Source organism: Podospora anserina, chromosome 2 (genome assembly GCF_000226545.1).
Source record: "Podospora anserina S mat+ genomic DNA chromosome 2, supercontig 2".
In the NCBI taxonomy this organism is placed as follows: Eukaryota; Fungi; Ascomycota; class Sordariomycetes; order Sordariales; family Podosporaceae; genus Podospora; species Podospora anserina.
Window position 1 is genome coordinate 1,489,727 of NW_001914858.1, and position 12,199 is coordinate 1,501,925.

Sequence of the window (12,199 nt, forward strand, 5' to 3'; positions counted from 1 at the left end):
CAGGGTTGGCAAGCTGGTTAATCCAATCAGAAGGCAATGAATCTTACAGCCTCGCGCATTGTTGCACGGGCAAGGTCTTGACCGCATTACCTGGGTAAAATAACTGCTGCAGGCCACTCCTGATATGGATGGGACTTTGCAAATCGTCAACGCTGTTGCCATGGGGCGTGGGGGTCAAAGGTGACAGTTGACTTTAGACCGCGAAGGGTCCTCCTGGTGGCGCATAGTGCACTTCTTGATGCGTTTTTCTTGTTCAACAAACTATCACTATGGACTCTCGACTCGGTAACATGCTCAAAATGCCTCCAATATGGAATTGGGAACAGCTTACAGACACAATATGGATTGCTTGGTCATGGTTTTGGAGTGGTGCTGCCGCGCTTTGTTCGGACGTTCTCTATTCCAAAGGGCCTCGGAAACACACCCCCTGGCTATGCCGGCTCGATATTTGGGTGAAGATCACGATGAGTGTCATTGGACTAGCTCTGACCTGTACGGGTATCTGGGCAGCCGTCTCCTCGGTGATAGAGGCCAAAACAGCAAACGAGTTGGCGCAGTGGACTTCGACCAAAGACTTTGTCGAGTTTTGCGAGTCTGTAAGTAAGGCCTTTTGTTTTGTAACAGCAGACCCGGATGGAAAAGTGACTGATAATCCAAAAGCATAACTTCAATGCTTCGAACTGTATGAGTGCTCGAAACAAAACACTTCCTCCTCCACCCGGCTTCTCGCTGCTTAGATGGCGTCCTTTGTCAGTTAGTTTATGGGGCTCCAACTCGACGCCAGAAGAAAGTCAACACTACAGCCTTGGCATTACCTCGATTCTTTGTTTCGTCATCGGTGCGATTTTTCTGGTCATCGTCATCGGAACCGCTCTCAGAAGAATCAGCTTTGGGCCAAGCCACCACTCTTCTAATCTTCCTCTTGCTCGCTCATCCAATGAGCTCACTGAAAACAACGATCGGATTGTGCAAGAAGTCGGACCCCGTCACCGGAAATCAACTGGCAGACGTAGACGTGAAGCACGACAAGACCGAATCTCCCGATACCGAACAATCGAAAGCAATCACACGGTAGATGACGACACAAGCAGTGATGAACTATACACGCATGGAGAGGACACGAGGCGGTCGAGGTTACGGTTGCGAAGGAGGGCGAAGAGGGTGGTAACTGATGAGAATGTTTAGTTGATTCAGAATAGCAGACATGGAAATGTTCAAACTCCAGATGGGTTATTTCCACAAAGCAGTTTGAATGGTGGATATGTAGTTGTTACGGGTTGCCATGGAAATGGTTGCGTTGAAGAAAATAATCAGAGGAAAAGCTCAACACCAGAACTGCATCATCATGGTCGTGGTGGCAGCTTCAAAGACGGAGCAAGCACAATATTCAAGGCAGCGGGTGTGCAGCAGCAGCAATGCTGGCAGTCACCAGCCCAGTAGAAGCGTCAAGTCAGAGGATGCAAGAATAATGCTCCGGGGAAGAGGACCACGGTACATATATCATTTCCCGCATCCAACCTTGCAAGCAACGTCAGCCACCGGGCCAGAATGGGGGGGGTGGTCAGATTGGACAAAGCGATGGAGCGGGTCGAAGTCGTGTTTGCGGTTGCCTAGAAAACCAGGGTTCAATTCTACCTGTAAGCTTTGTTATTAGGTGGTTTTCGATCGTTGGTATCGTGGGGAGTTTGATGTCTAGCACTCGGGGGGGTGCGATGCCTCTTACAACCTGCATATTCGAAGTGCCGGCGAGCTTTTTTGTCATTTTCGAAGCTGTTGATCTTTTTTATTATTATTTAACTGCGGTGTTGAGGGAGATGTCCCATCAACAAGCTCCCGGAAGAGTGAAGCTGTCAACAAAAAAGCAGAGTGGTTGTGATCTGGGAGCGAGTCGAACCAGCAGCTCAGGGACAGGGTTAGGGTTCTTTGCGCTGACTTACACGACCGATTGATTGGCGCCAGATCTTTTAATCGGGTGGATCCCCTTAACGCGTCGAGACGCGTCTCCCGCCATAATTGTCCACCACTCAACTCAGCACCCTTGCGCCAGCCGACCTGTCCAGTCAACAACTCCACGAAACACATACGCTCGTGATTCTTGAGCAATCAGTTTTGAAGTTGCGCTGTACAATCAACCACAATGAACCGTATCGACGCCAAGAGGCGCAATGTCGTCGACCATCGCAAGAAGCAGTTCGCCGAGGCAACTTACCAGCCGCAACAATACCCCCACCGCCTCAACTTCTACACCACCCCTCCAACAGCAGATATTACTCTCGAGCAGTTTGAACAATGGGCTATCGACAGACTAAGGATTCTTGCCGAGCTCGAGGCTTGCTCGTTCAGGAACAAGACACCGGCGGAAACAGCGGCGCACATGGAACCACTACTCAAGAAATACCTCCCTCTTGATAACAATAGCTCGAACCACTCCCAGCTGTTCGCCCAGAGGCAAAAAGATCACTACAGCCATTTTATTCTTCGTCTTGCGTTCTCTTCAACGGAGGACTTGCGCCGTCGGTTTACTCGTGTCGAATCGATGCTTTTCAGATTGCGCTTCCAGGGCGATGACATGAAGGAGCGCAACGCTTTTGTGCGCACGCTGAATCTTGATTGGGAACCAGTCTCGGAGGAAGAGAAAACGGAACTTGCCGCCGAGCTGGCAGCTACAGTTGGGTTCTCCGGCAAGAGAGGGCAACCGACGGTGCAGGATGAAGAGTGGTCAAAGGTAGACTGGGAAAGAGTCCCTGATTTGATCGAGCACAGAAAGGTGTTTGTCAAAAGGGGGAAAGCCTATGTCCCATCGAGGGAGCAGCAGAGTATGGTCATGACGGAGTTTAACGCCCGTCTGGAGAAGTCGTTGGAGGTAAACACCCCTTTTCCCAACCCCCCCTCATATACCTAAGTTAACTCTCCCCAGCTCACAGCCCGCGCCCTCCCCCGCCTCGACGAAGATGATCGCCTCACCCCTATCCTGAACCACCTCTCCAAAAACTTCATCGCCCCGGACTCAGTCTACACCAACTCCTCCTCGGCCATCGAAGGCGCCGAGATCTCCGCCCGCAACATCGACAACCTCTCCCAACACTTCCCCATGTGCATGGCCCACCTCCACCGCACCCTCCGCCGCGACTCCAAGCTCCGTCACTTTGGCCGCCTGCAATACACCCTCTTCCTCAAGGGCATCGGTCTAAACCTCGAGGAATGTCTTGTCTTCTGGCGGTCCTCCTTCAACAAGATGACCGACGACGAGTTCAACAAGGGATACCGGTACAACGTCCGTCACGTCTACGGTGATGTAGGCGGTGACTCCAACAGGAGAAGCGGGGGCTACAGTCCGTACAGTTGTCAGAAGATCCTAACGGAGCATGCTCCCGGTAACGGGGAGGCGCATGGGTGTCCGTACAGGCATTTTGACGAGCAGAATTTGATGACGCTGCTGGAGGGGGTGGGGATTAGTGATAAGGGGGTGCTGCAGGGGGTGAGGGAGGATAAGCAGAAGCAGAAGTTTCATATGGCTTGTAATAGGTATGTTCTGGATCTGTTTATGTTGTGTGTTGGTTTGCATCGTTGGACCTTGGGGGGGGGAAGGTCTAGAAGGTCCAGATGTCTTGGCTAGATGGGGATGGGGACTGGGTCATGTTGTGAAACAAGGACCCTGCATATTTGCTTGTTGTATTTCGTACGAGGGGTGGTCTAGATTGCTGACATTCTTTTGACTACTAGGGTATTTGAATACGTTCACAAGAACGAGCTCAGGAGGGCAAAGGACGAGGGTATCATGACGGCTGCGCAGTTGGAGACGATTGTGCATCCTAATGAGTACTTCAAGAGGAGTTACTTGTTGAAGAATCTGGGCAAGATGAAAAAGGAAGGGGACGGCGATGTGAAGATGGAGGGTTGAGAGGTTGTACAAATCACGAGTAAGGATAGGATAGGATAGGGATGGGCGTTGTAAGAAGGAAACACTTGGTAATTTTCGACATGATGTATGACTTACCTAGAAGTCGGCGGTGAGGTTTGAGGTTATACAACAGTCAGTTCCCCTCTGTCAGACGGGATACGAACAAATCAGGCTGTGGTTGGGTCTCAGTCCCTTATTTTCTGATTGTCTCGGTCCCCTATTCTTTCTGCCTTTGTCTTGAACACAAGACTTGGAACTCATCCAATCGAGAAGGTGACACACCACCGACCATCCAGATCTGATATCTTTTTCGCTTTCTTCTGGTGAAGATGGAACGTTATCCCAAGGCGTCCGTCCATTCTCATCAAGTGACCATCCCAAATGTCACCTCGTCGGGAAATTGACTAACCTACATTCACACACACAAAGATAACGCACCCACCCCGTCATTGAGAGATCTAGATCTTTCAGCGGTGTATTCGGCCGCGGATATAGTAGTCTAGGTTTGGTGCTGTCTTGTGTAATGTAGTGTAGCATATAAGGCATCAAAGCCTTTTTAAACCCTAACCTGCCACCCCTACCCCCTGTTGTGGTTGGTGCCTGAGAATGATCGGCGAGACGTTCTAGGCCCCTCTCGCAACAAGTCTAGAAGCCTAACTCCGTTCCCAGACAGCGTGGGGTGTACTACCCGACTGTATCCGTTACCAAGATATTTGTGTCCCGTCAAAGGAAATGTCACCACACGTCGGCGTGTCTGCCCCGAGCCTGTAGTGTGGTCTTTCCGTGAGGCGGTATGCTCGTGTCATAAATGCAGGTTGCCGAGAGTACAAAACACCACCTATACACCCCTTCGGCGGTAGGAGAAGGCATGCATCATTGACTGTTGGGGTAGTAATAACCTGAAGGATGCAGGTAGTAGCAGCATGACTGAGCCTGGTACAGTACAGCTGTCCATGGGGCAGTGAAAGCCATGAACAAGCCCCGAAGACCGAGAAGAGGGTGTGGGTGTGGGTGTGTGTGTTTGCCATTCTCATACACTACCTACCTGTCACCGACCCGCACCTCACACAAAGGAACCATTCCCGTTTCATGCAGTTAGTTATTCACAACCCGGGGGAAGGACTTCAATAAATGCATCACCAAAAAAAAAAACACCGTAGATCCCTTCCGTTCCTGGAACGGGAAGGATGGAAAGCCTCAAAAACTGCTGCCCGTCCAGCCAGCCCGTTTTAAAACCAGAGAGGTGCATCCCGAGGGGCCGAAGAGGTAAGGTGCTTGGGTCTTGTCTGTTCTCCATGCAATGCAGGTCCAAAAGGTAAATAAAAGCCTGTTTTTCTTTTTTGGCGAGCGAAATAATATTCTGGTCTATTTGTTCTTTTGCTTCTTGATGAACTGATTGTCAGACGACATCCTAAACTGCCCGTGATTCCCCGTGATGCTTTATCTCCCTCGCCTTTTATTCATATTTTTCGCAAACGTAGCGCCGAGTTGTGTCGAGTCCAGAACTTCAAATAATTTTTTGGGAGAGCAAAAAGGTTCCAGAACCTCTTGGCTACGGATCATCCCAGGGTTGGGGTTGATTCTCCCCGCTGATCCAACAAGACAGGAATATTCTTGTGGTTTCGATTTTACATAAACTTCATCTTTCCTTTTCATTCACAAAATTAATCGCCCTTGGAATTAATGGTCACGATGCTTCCCCTCTCTGGTATCGAGCCTTGACTGGGAAAGGAAAAGTGGGCGGAGAAAATGCTCCGCCCTGGCCTTCTTTCTTGTCCACCTTGTCCCCTGCTGCCAACTTGCCAAAAAGCTTGTTCCTCTCACTTCACTCCTCCCCCGCACTCTCAACGGCTGTCATCAGGCAGTTGTCACGGCAGACATCCAGACAAGGCAAAAAAATGATGGTATTCCCAGATCGGACATCAAAGTGTGAGATCGGTCCGAACCGGCCAAACATGTCACGTTCTGTTTCTTTTGTTTCCTTTCGGTGACTGCTTGGCGAGGTGCCCGGGAGCGGGAGGGGGGGGTTTTATTCAACCATGGGAGGGAGAAGAAAAAGATGGCGGAATTAGATCCGTGAGTCTCTGTGTTCTTGATAAGCTCCCTTTCCGCGAAATTGGAGTGTGTAATATGTGCTGTCACGTGAGGTTGTGGGTTAGGCTTGGGCTGGTTCTGGATTGGGGTTAGTTTTGATGCCATCATCATCGCTATGTCATCGGTACACTAGGGAAAGAGAAAAAAGTGACGATGCCTTCAGATATAAAGAAACAGAGACCATGGCTGCGTCATTTGGCTACAGGACTCCCCTTTCACTCCGAGCGGATATACCATTTCATCAATACTTGGGCACCAGGGGTTTGTGTTGTGTTGCAGCAAACCCCGATATCAGCCTGACGCGTTGTGGTTCCTTGTCTCCGCAAAATCATGTCGAGAGCGGGGAGGGGGGCGGTTGTTCAATGTGATCTTCACAAGGAATCGCAGGCGCGAGTCACCTTATTGTTCTCGGAGAGCCTCCCGGAATCCTGCGCCTATTGGAGGTGCCGGCTGTGTGTCGTACATCTATCTACCTCACAGCAACGTGCGATGCATGGTTGACAAGGTGCGTAAGGGCCGGAAAACGCAGCATGAGGTCATATGCAGCGGGTGGGTCGGTCGGAGTCGGTGATATGTCATTATCGTCGTTGGGGAACAAGAGTTCCACCAGGAGCAGGACCCTGTGTTGTTTCGGAGTGACGGGTATGTGCAGTGGGAGGATAATAGCTCAACTGACGCAGGGTTGAGATAATCTCCGAAGGTGAGCAGAAGAAGACCCTTTTCTGTTGGCTCCTGTTGCCGGAGCTGGTCCCGCTTGTGTTGTTGGATGGGCTCTTCCGTGAATCCCGATGGACGTCATCGTCGACGAGTTATGGACCAAGCTGTCCCTGCCAAGCGAGCCGAGAATGTTGTCTCGCTCTTTGCTGCAAATGTGGGTATCAAGTGCCGAAGATGTTTGTCTTTTAGCCATCTAAAGAGTCTTGACACTATCGAGGATTGTCTATCAGGCATATGTCACTGTCAGTCAGTGGGTGATTTGGCACTGTTGATGATATGGTTGTTGATCATCTCCTCTTCATAGCTCCAGGCGACATGCATTGTAACTCGTGTCTGCACCGCGGAGAATTTTTGTGGTTTCCAATGATAGAACTGGCTGTGTGCATACAGGAGGGGCTGGTTGAGCTGTTGAAAGCTGCAAGCTGCAACAGTTTCAAAAGCAGGGAAGTAAGCTCTTCCTGCAGCGGCTTATTCCACTGGATGAGACTTGGGGTCTTAAACATCTGCAAGTGTGTGTCCAATGAAGCCGTTACAACAGAACAACTGGCACAGCAACCTCTCTTCTCACTTGCTCGTCTCGGTAGCCCGCCCCGTGCTGCACTCGGTGCGGGACCTGCCCTGGTTTTCTGTGCTACTTAGGCCGCGGGGGCTATCTCCATACCCGACCACACCACGCATTGTACAGCTAGAACCATTAACATTCACAGGAAGCAGCTCTCAGGAATAGCAGCGAGTTGAGTATCTTTGTTGTGTATATTCATGATCTCGATCTCGTAAAGAAACCCTGAATATTCTCTGTGGGTATCTCTTAAATCCTAGGATAATTATCCACCCATGCGTGTAACATTCCCTTCCCTTTTGATTGACCAAATAACCCTCCCATGATGCCATGATTCCAGAATTCCCATATCCCGATTTCCCATCCGTTTCCACCCAAGAAGAAACCCAAACGCCGCGCTCGATGATGATGATGATGATAAGCTCGGTGAATAATCCAGAAAAAATGAAGTAGTATGAAAAAGGGTAAAAAGCCCTCAATAGATTGCATGAAAGCGGGTGTCGGTTGCATCTGCCCCCTCCTGATGACGACTTCAGCCGGCGCGAAGGCTGGAGCACATCTACGTCAGAGCTTCGCTTGGCGATAGACAGGGGTGCGTTTTGCAGCCTGACCATTGGTGGAAAAGCCGTTTTCTGAATGACACGCAAGCGACTGGCCAATCACGTCGTGACCTCCCGCTGCAGCTTGCTGCACAATGATGAACACCTTGCAACACAGCTGTCGCTTTGTGTTGATTTGGAGAATTGACAAGAGTTGCGCGCCCATGGGGCTGTCCTGAACCTGGCAGCAAAGGACGGGTTATGTCGATCTGGATCTCAGGGTCTTGCTGGTCGAGACCCTGAAAAACAAACATGGAAATGTGCGAGCAAGATCGATAATGTGCCGTGTAGCTGTTGGTTGGCGAATTATTAGACGAGCTCTTCGTGGCCTGCAACGAAGGGCATCGATTTGGCCAGGACTGCCCGTATATGGTGGTTTGTGCAGGCCATGATTGGTGAGAATTGGCGGCTGAGAGCAAGGCTGTCGCTTCGATATATGAGCGTTGCTGGTGTAAACCCGAGCCGAAGAGGAACCACCAGCCCGGCATTGCCGGTGCGCTGACAGAACTCTTGAGATGTGATCAAAAACTCTCACATCTCAGCTTCTGCCTGCGTCTGGCGGAAGATGTCGGCGTTGACGAGCAAAGCGAGTCCGTGAGGTTTTTTTTGGCATGTCGCTTCTAGAGGTTTGTAGTTCACGTGTAGCCAACCATCTTGGCGCATCTGTTGCAATAGTAGATGTTGGTACCGATTTGGACCATTCCAGAGCTGTTGGGGTCGTCGGTGCTGGTCAACTCTTCGGCACGCGCACATCGCAAGCAGCGGATGACGGAGACCTGTACGGGGCGCTGTGTGGAATCCATGCTGTGTCGTACTGAGGATCGTGAGCTGGAGCTGGAGAGGTCTGAATCCGAAGCGGAGTAGGATGATGAAGAGGAGCCAGAGAGGGAGCTGTATGGTGCCTTTGGACGGTGAGACGACATAGTGTCTGAGTCGTTCGTAGTAGCGGCGATTAAATGGCTGTTGTTTGTCGAGACCAGAGAGGAGCTAGACCAGAGAGGAGCTCGACCATCGGATAAGAAACTGACTTGGGTTGAGGCCAGCGTTGAATGTTTATTTTTGGTATCCTTGGGGTGAGGAGGAGAGTTGGTGAGGGGAGTGTGTGTGCCTTTATGATGTTGGAGAGTGAGAGCGAGATGTGGGTAAAAGGGATGGACTGGGCCAGACCAAGACTTTATTCGTCTGGCTGGGTCCAACCAACAGGAGCCTGGACTTGGGGTGTGGGAGAAAAGCTCAAGCTTGCCAGGGACGGGAGCAGGGGGAGGGGGTGTGCGTTTCTGGCTACGCTACAGCGACACCGGGTAGCCCGCTGTAAGTCACACAGAACGCCCTGCTCTTGGCTCTTGGCTTAAACTTACGCCCCGTTACATGAATGGTTTCTTGATCAGCGGGTTTGTCCTACCAAAAAGTCCTACTTTCGTGGACACACGTATGACCCATATGCTGCAGCAGACAAATGAACAGTGAATCAATGGCCCGAGGCTGAAGCTGGGCATGCTCAAGTTTCGTCCGTCCGTCTCTTATCTCTCGGTGCAAGCAGCGGCGCCGTTTGAAGGTTTGACGGTCTGCATCAACCAAACGTTATGGAAGTGTTGCTGCCGGAGTCTTTATTTCCGCTCGCCACAAAGAGCCATCCGCAGGTGTCAGAGCAGGATGTCCGGTGTTGTCCAGTCGAAGGATTGCGTGCTCTGCTCTGGTCTGGACTCGGGTTCGTGCATATTACCTGCCAATCCAGACCATGATCTCTCTTTCAAAGCCCGATCGCACTGCCCAGACACGCGGCTTGCCCTTGAACGCAGCGGCAGGATCCACGCTGGAAGGTCGCCTGCCACTGGCAGCGCAGTGTTAGAAAAACAACCTCTCACGTGCTGTGCCTGAGGTCGCTCCGGTTACCTAATCCCCAGCAGCCAAGTGGAAAATTACCAAATTCACGACACATTGTGAGGGTTGGGGCTGTTGAAACCTCTGTGCCAAGAGAAAATCCAGTTAAAAGAATGAAGCTTCATGCGTGGTGCGGCCCTCACCCGGTGTTCGGCTCTGCTTAGAACAATGGCGAACCTCCGAAAATATTCTACCCTCTTTTTCTCGGCCAGGTTTGATGCCGACTTGTCCGAGGTCGCCGTTTGTACTGTGTATTGTACCGTCAATTAAACATCAGGAACCTGAAACATTCACCATTTTCTCTTATCTCCACTCATCTCCAGCTCTCACGGACGTCTTCTTTGATACTGCTCCCGTCGTCCTGTTGGCAGAAAAGCTCCTGACCACTGATGGTGGCCATTCGCAGCAACACACGCAAGCAGTATCTGCTACACCTAATACATCGGAATGAGAATGCATCTGAGGATGACTCCCTTCCTCAAACAACAGTTCAAACAGAGGCAATTTAGGACCCCGATACAAGAAAGCATTGTCTCTTCACAAATGTTTGTGCGTTTTCCGTTTTCTGCCACCAAAAAGGCTTGCGTCTTGAGCGGGGTCGCTGCCCCTGGCCAACCTTAATCCCCGCCAGATGCGGACCGTTTCAAGATTCAGACCCACTCGAAAGAAGCTGGTTGGGCTGAAAGCCAGCTTGCCCACCACGAATTCGCAAATTCAAGGCAGAGCATCATTATTACAGCATTTCCACGATTTCCCTATCGACTTCTTTGGAAATGCCATATTTCGCCGATGCCTGCTCACTCGCAGCTCTTGTTTTGGCTACACAATTTGCCCTTGAAACTGCTCCATCAAAATCGGGTTCAACCCCTCCAGCTCGCGGTCAATTCCCGCCCTGTTTCTACCCTGTTACGGTATCCTTACGGGCCCGCCCTTCCAGGTTGTCAATGTTCTGGAATCCTGCGGCCCTTCCGTCTGGCGGAGACTGAGAGAGCTTGGGTTGTGCGTTCGAGACCGATCGATCTATCCAAAACAGAATCACGCACACAGTCACACAAACTTCCTTTCTCACTCTCCTGATTCTCGAATCCACCCGAGTTTTCTCCAACTGTGAACTAACACCCTACTTCAGCTTGGCAGGGCCCTACTGGGTAGGCTTGCGACGTTGGAGGGCGTGAAGGCAGGTTGACACCCTGCCCACAAATTAATCGACACAGTAAAAGTGAGTTAACATATATTATTTTATAGGCCATACTTCAAAAAGCAAATTAATAGGTCTTCAAACATCTTTAAAGGCCTATTAACTATCTTTAAAAGCGTAATGACCATCTTTCAAGGCATAATTTATGATATGATATGGGAGCCTACTTGTGTGTGTCAACTATTCGGTGGTGATGGTGACTCTGATAATGCCCCACGATAAGATGGGGAGCGGGGTATCAGGAAGGTAGCCTCCGCAACCATGCAAGCCATCAATGTGATCGCTTTTGTCCAATGCCCATACTTCACCATCAAAATGCCATGCCCGATGGCTGACCATGGCCTCCGATCGCCCCTCCTCGCCGTGGTGACATGCTCGGCTGATATAGCTTGCAGGTGTGGCGCGTGTTTGGTGTCCATCAATCAATCAATCAGGGGCGAGGACCTCGCCGTGCTGGCGTGTCATCGAGATCGATAACAGGAGAGATCTCGATGAGGAGGATCTCCAAGACTGCTTACCTACATAAATAACAAAAAGCTTAAAACACCGTCCGTCCGCTGCATCTCGATGCCTTTGCCCCTCTCTGACTTTTGGCTTTCCACCGGGCTGGCTGATCCGACCCAGTGCTTCTCGACACTCGACACACACACCAATGTCTGCTTCTCTGCCTGCCACCACAGTGTCCATACCACCCCAACTGGCAGCCAACATCGAATCATGGGGTGTGACGCACGCGCGGTTTGTATCTGATGGAGTGTCTACCTACATAAAACCCACCTACGGCCATCGAGGAATGAACCGACATCGAACTTTCAAACTATATCCCGTAACCAATCCCAACACAGTTGGTTCCACCTGCCGCCTTAAATTTACAAACATAGTCGATGACCGACCCAATATCGATCCGACCAGGCGTACAACAAATCTTATGGTTCGTCTCGCCACCTGCAAATCGTGTCAATCTCCCGGCTCACTTATATTTACAACAGGCAAAGATCCTCAAGTTCTCCCAACACTCGCATCGTAGAATCTCCCCCTGATCTGAACTATCCTTGTAAGCACAAGTGGGCGTGGCATTAGCGACCAACCGACCGGCCACAAGCCATCTCTCAGTCGGTAGATTAGATCACCGAGTATTTGGTAAGAAGACCTCTCGCTCTCGCGCCATCAGACAAAGACAAAAGGCTCTTTTTTAGTTTCGCCGGCAGAGAGAATTAGCAAAGTTTCTTACCAATCCAAGTTGAAGCAGC

The 12,199-nt window shown here is 50.7% G+C and overlaps 3 protein-coding genes across 3 annotated transcripts; 2 read left to right on the top strand and 1 right to left on the bottom strand.

Moving 5' to 3' along the window:
• Positions 1-2,137: 2,137 nt before the first annotated feature.
• Positions 2,138-3,901, top strand: PODANS_2_3920 (uncharacterized protein; the record flags this gene model as incomplete). Its single annotated transcript, XM_001911108.1, has 3 exons — positions 2,138-2,863; positions 2,918-3,525; positions 3,724-3,901. The coding sequence occupies 3 exons, from the start codon at positions 2,138-2,140 to the stop codon at positions 3,899-3,901; spliced, it is 1,512 nt and encodes a 503-aa protein (XP_001911143.1).
• Positions 3,902-8,505: 4,604 nt separating this feature from the next.
• Positions 8,506-8,793, bottom strand: PODANS_2_3930 (uncharacterized protein; the record flags this gene model as incomplete). The annotated part of the gene is made up of 1 exon (XM_001911109.1): positions 8,506-8,793. One exon carries the CDS (start codon positions 8,791-8,793, stop codon positions 8,506-8,508), a length of 288 nt encoding a protein of 95 aa, XP_001911144.1.
• Positions 8,794-11,601: 2,808 nt separating this feature from the next.
• On the top strand, positions 11,602-11,989 carry PODANS_2_3940 (uncharacterized protein; the record flags this gene model as incomplete). Its single annotated transcript, XM_001911110.1, has 2 exons — positions 11,602-11,880; positions 11,939-11,989. 2 exons carry the CDS (start codon positions 11,602-11,604, stop codon positions 11,987-11,989), a joined length of 330 nt encoding a protein of 109 aa, XP_001911145.1.
• Positions 11,990-12,199: the final 210 nt, after the last annotated feature.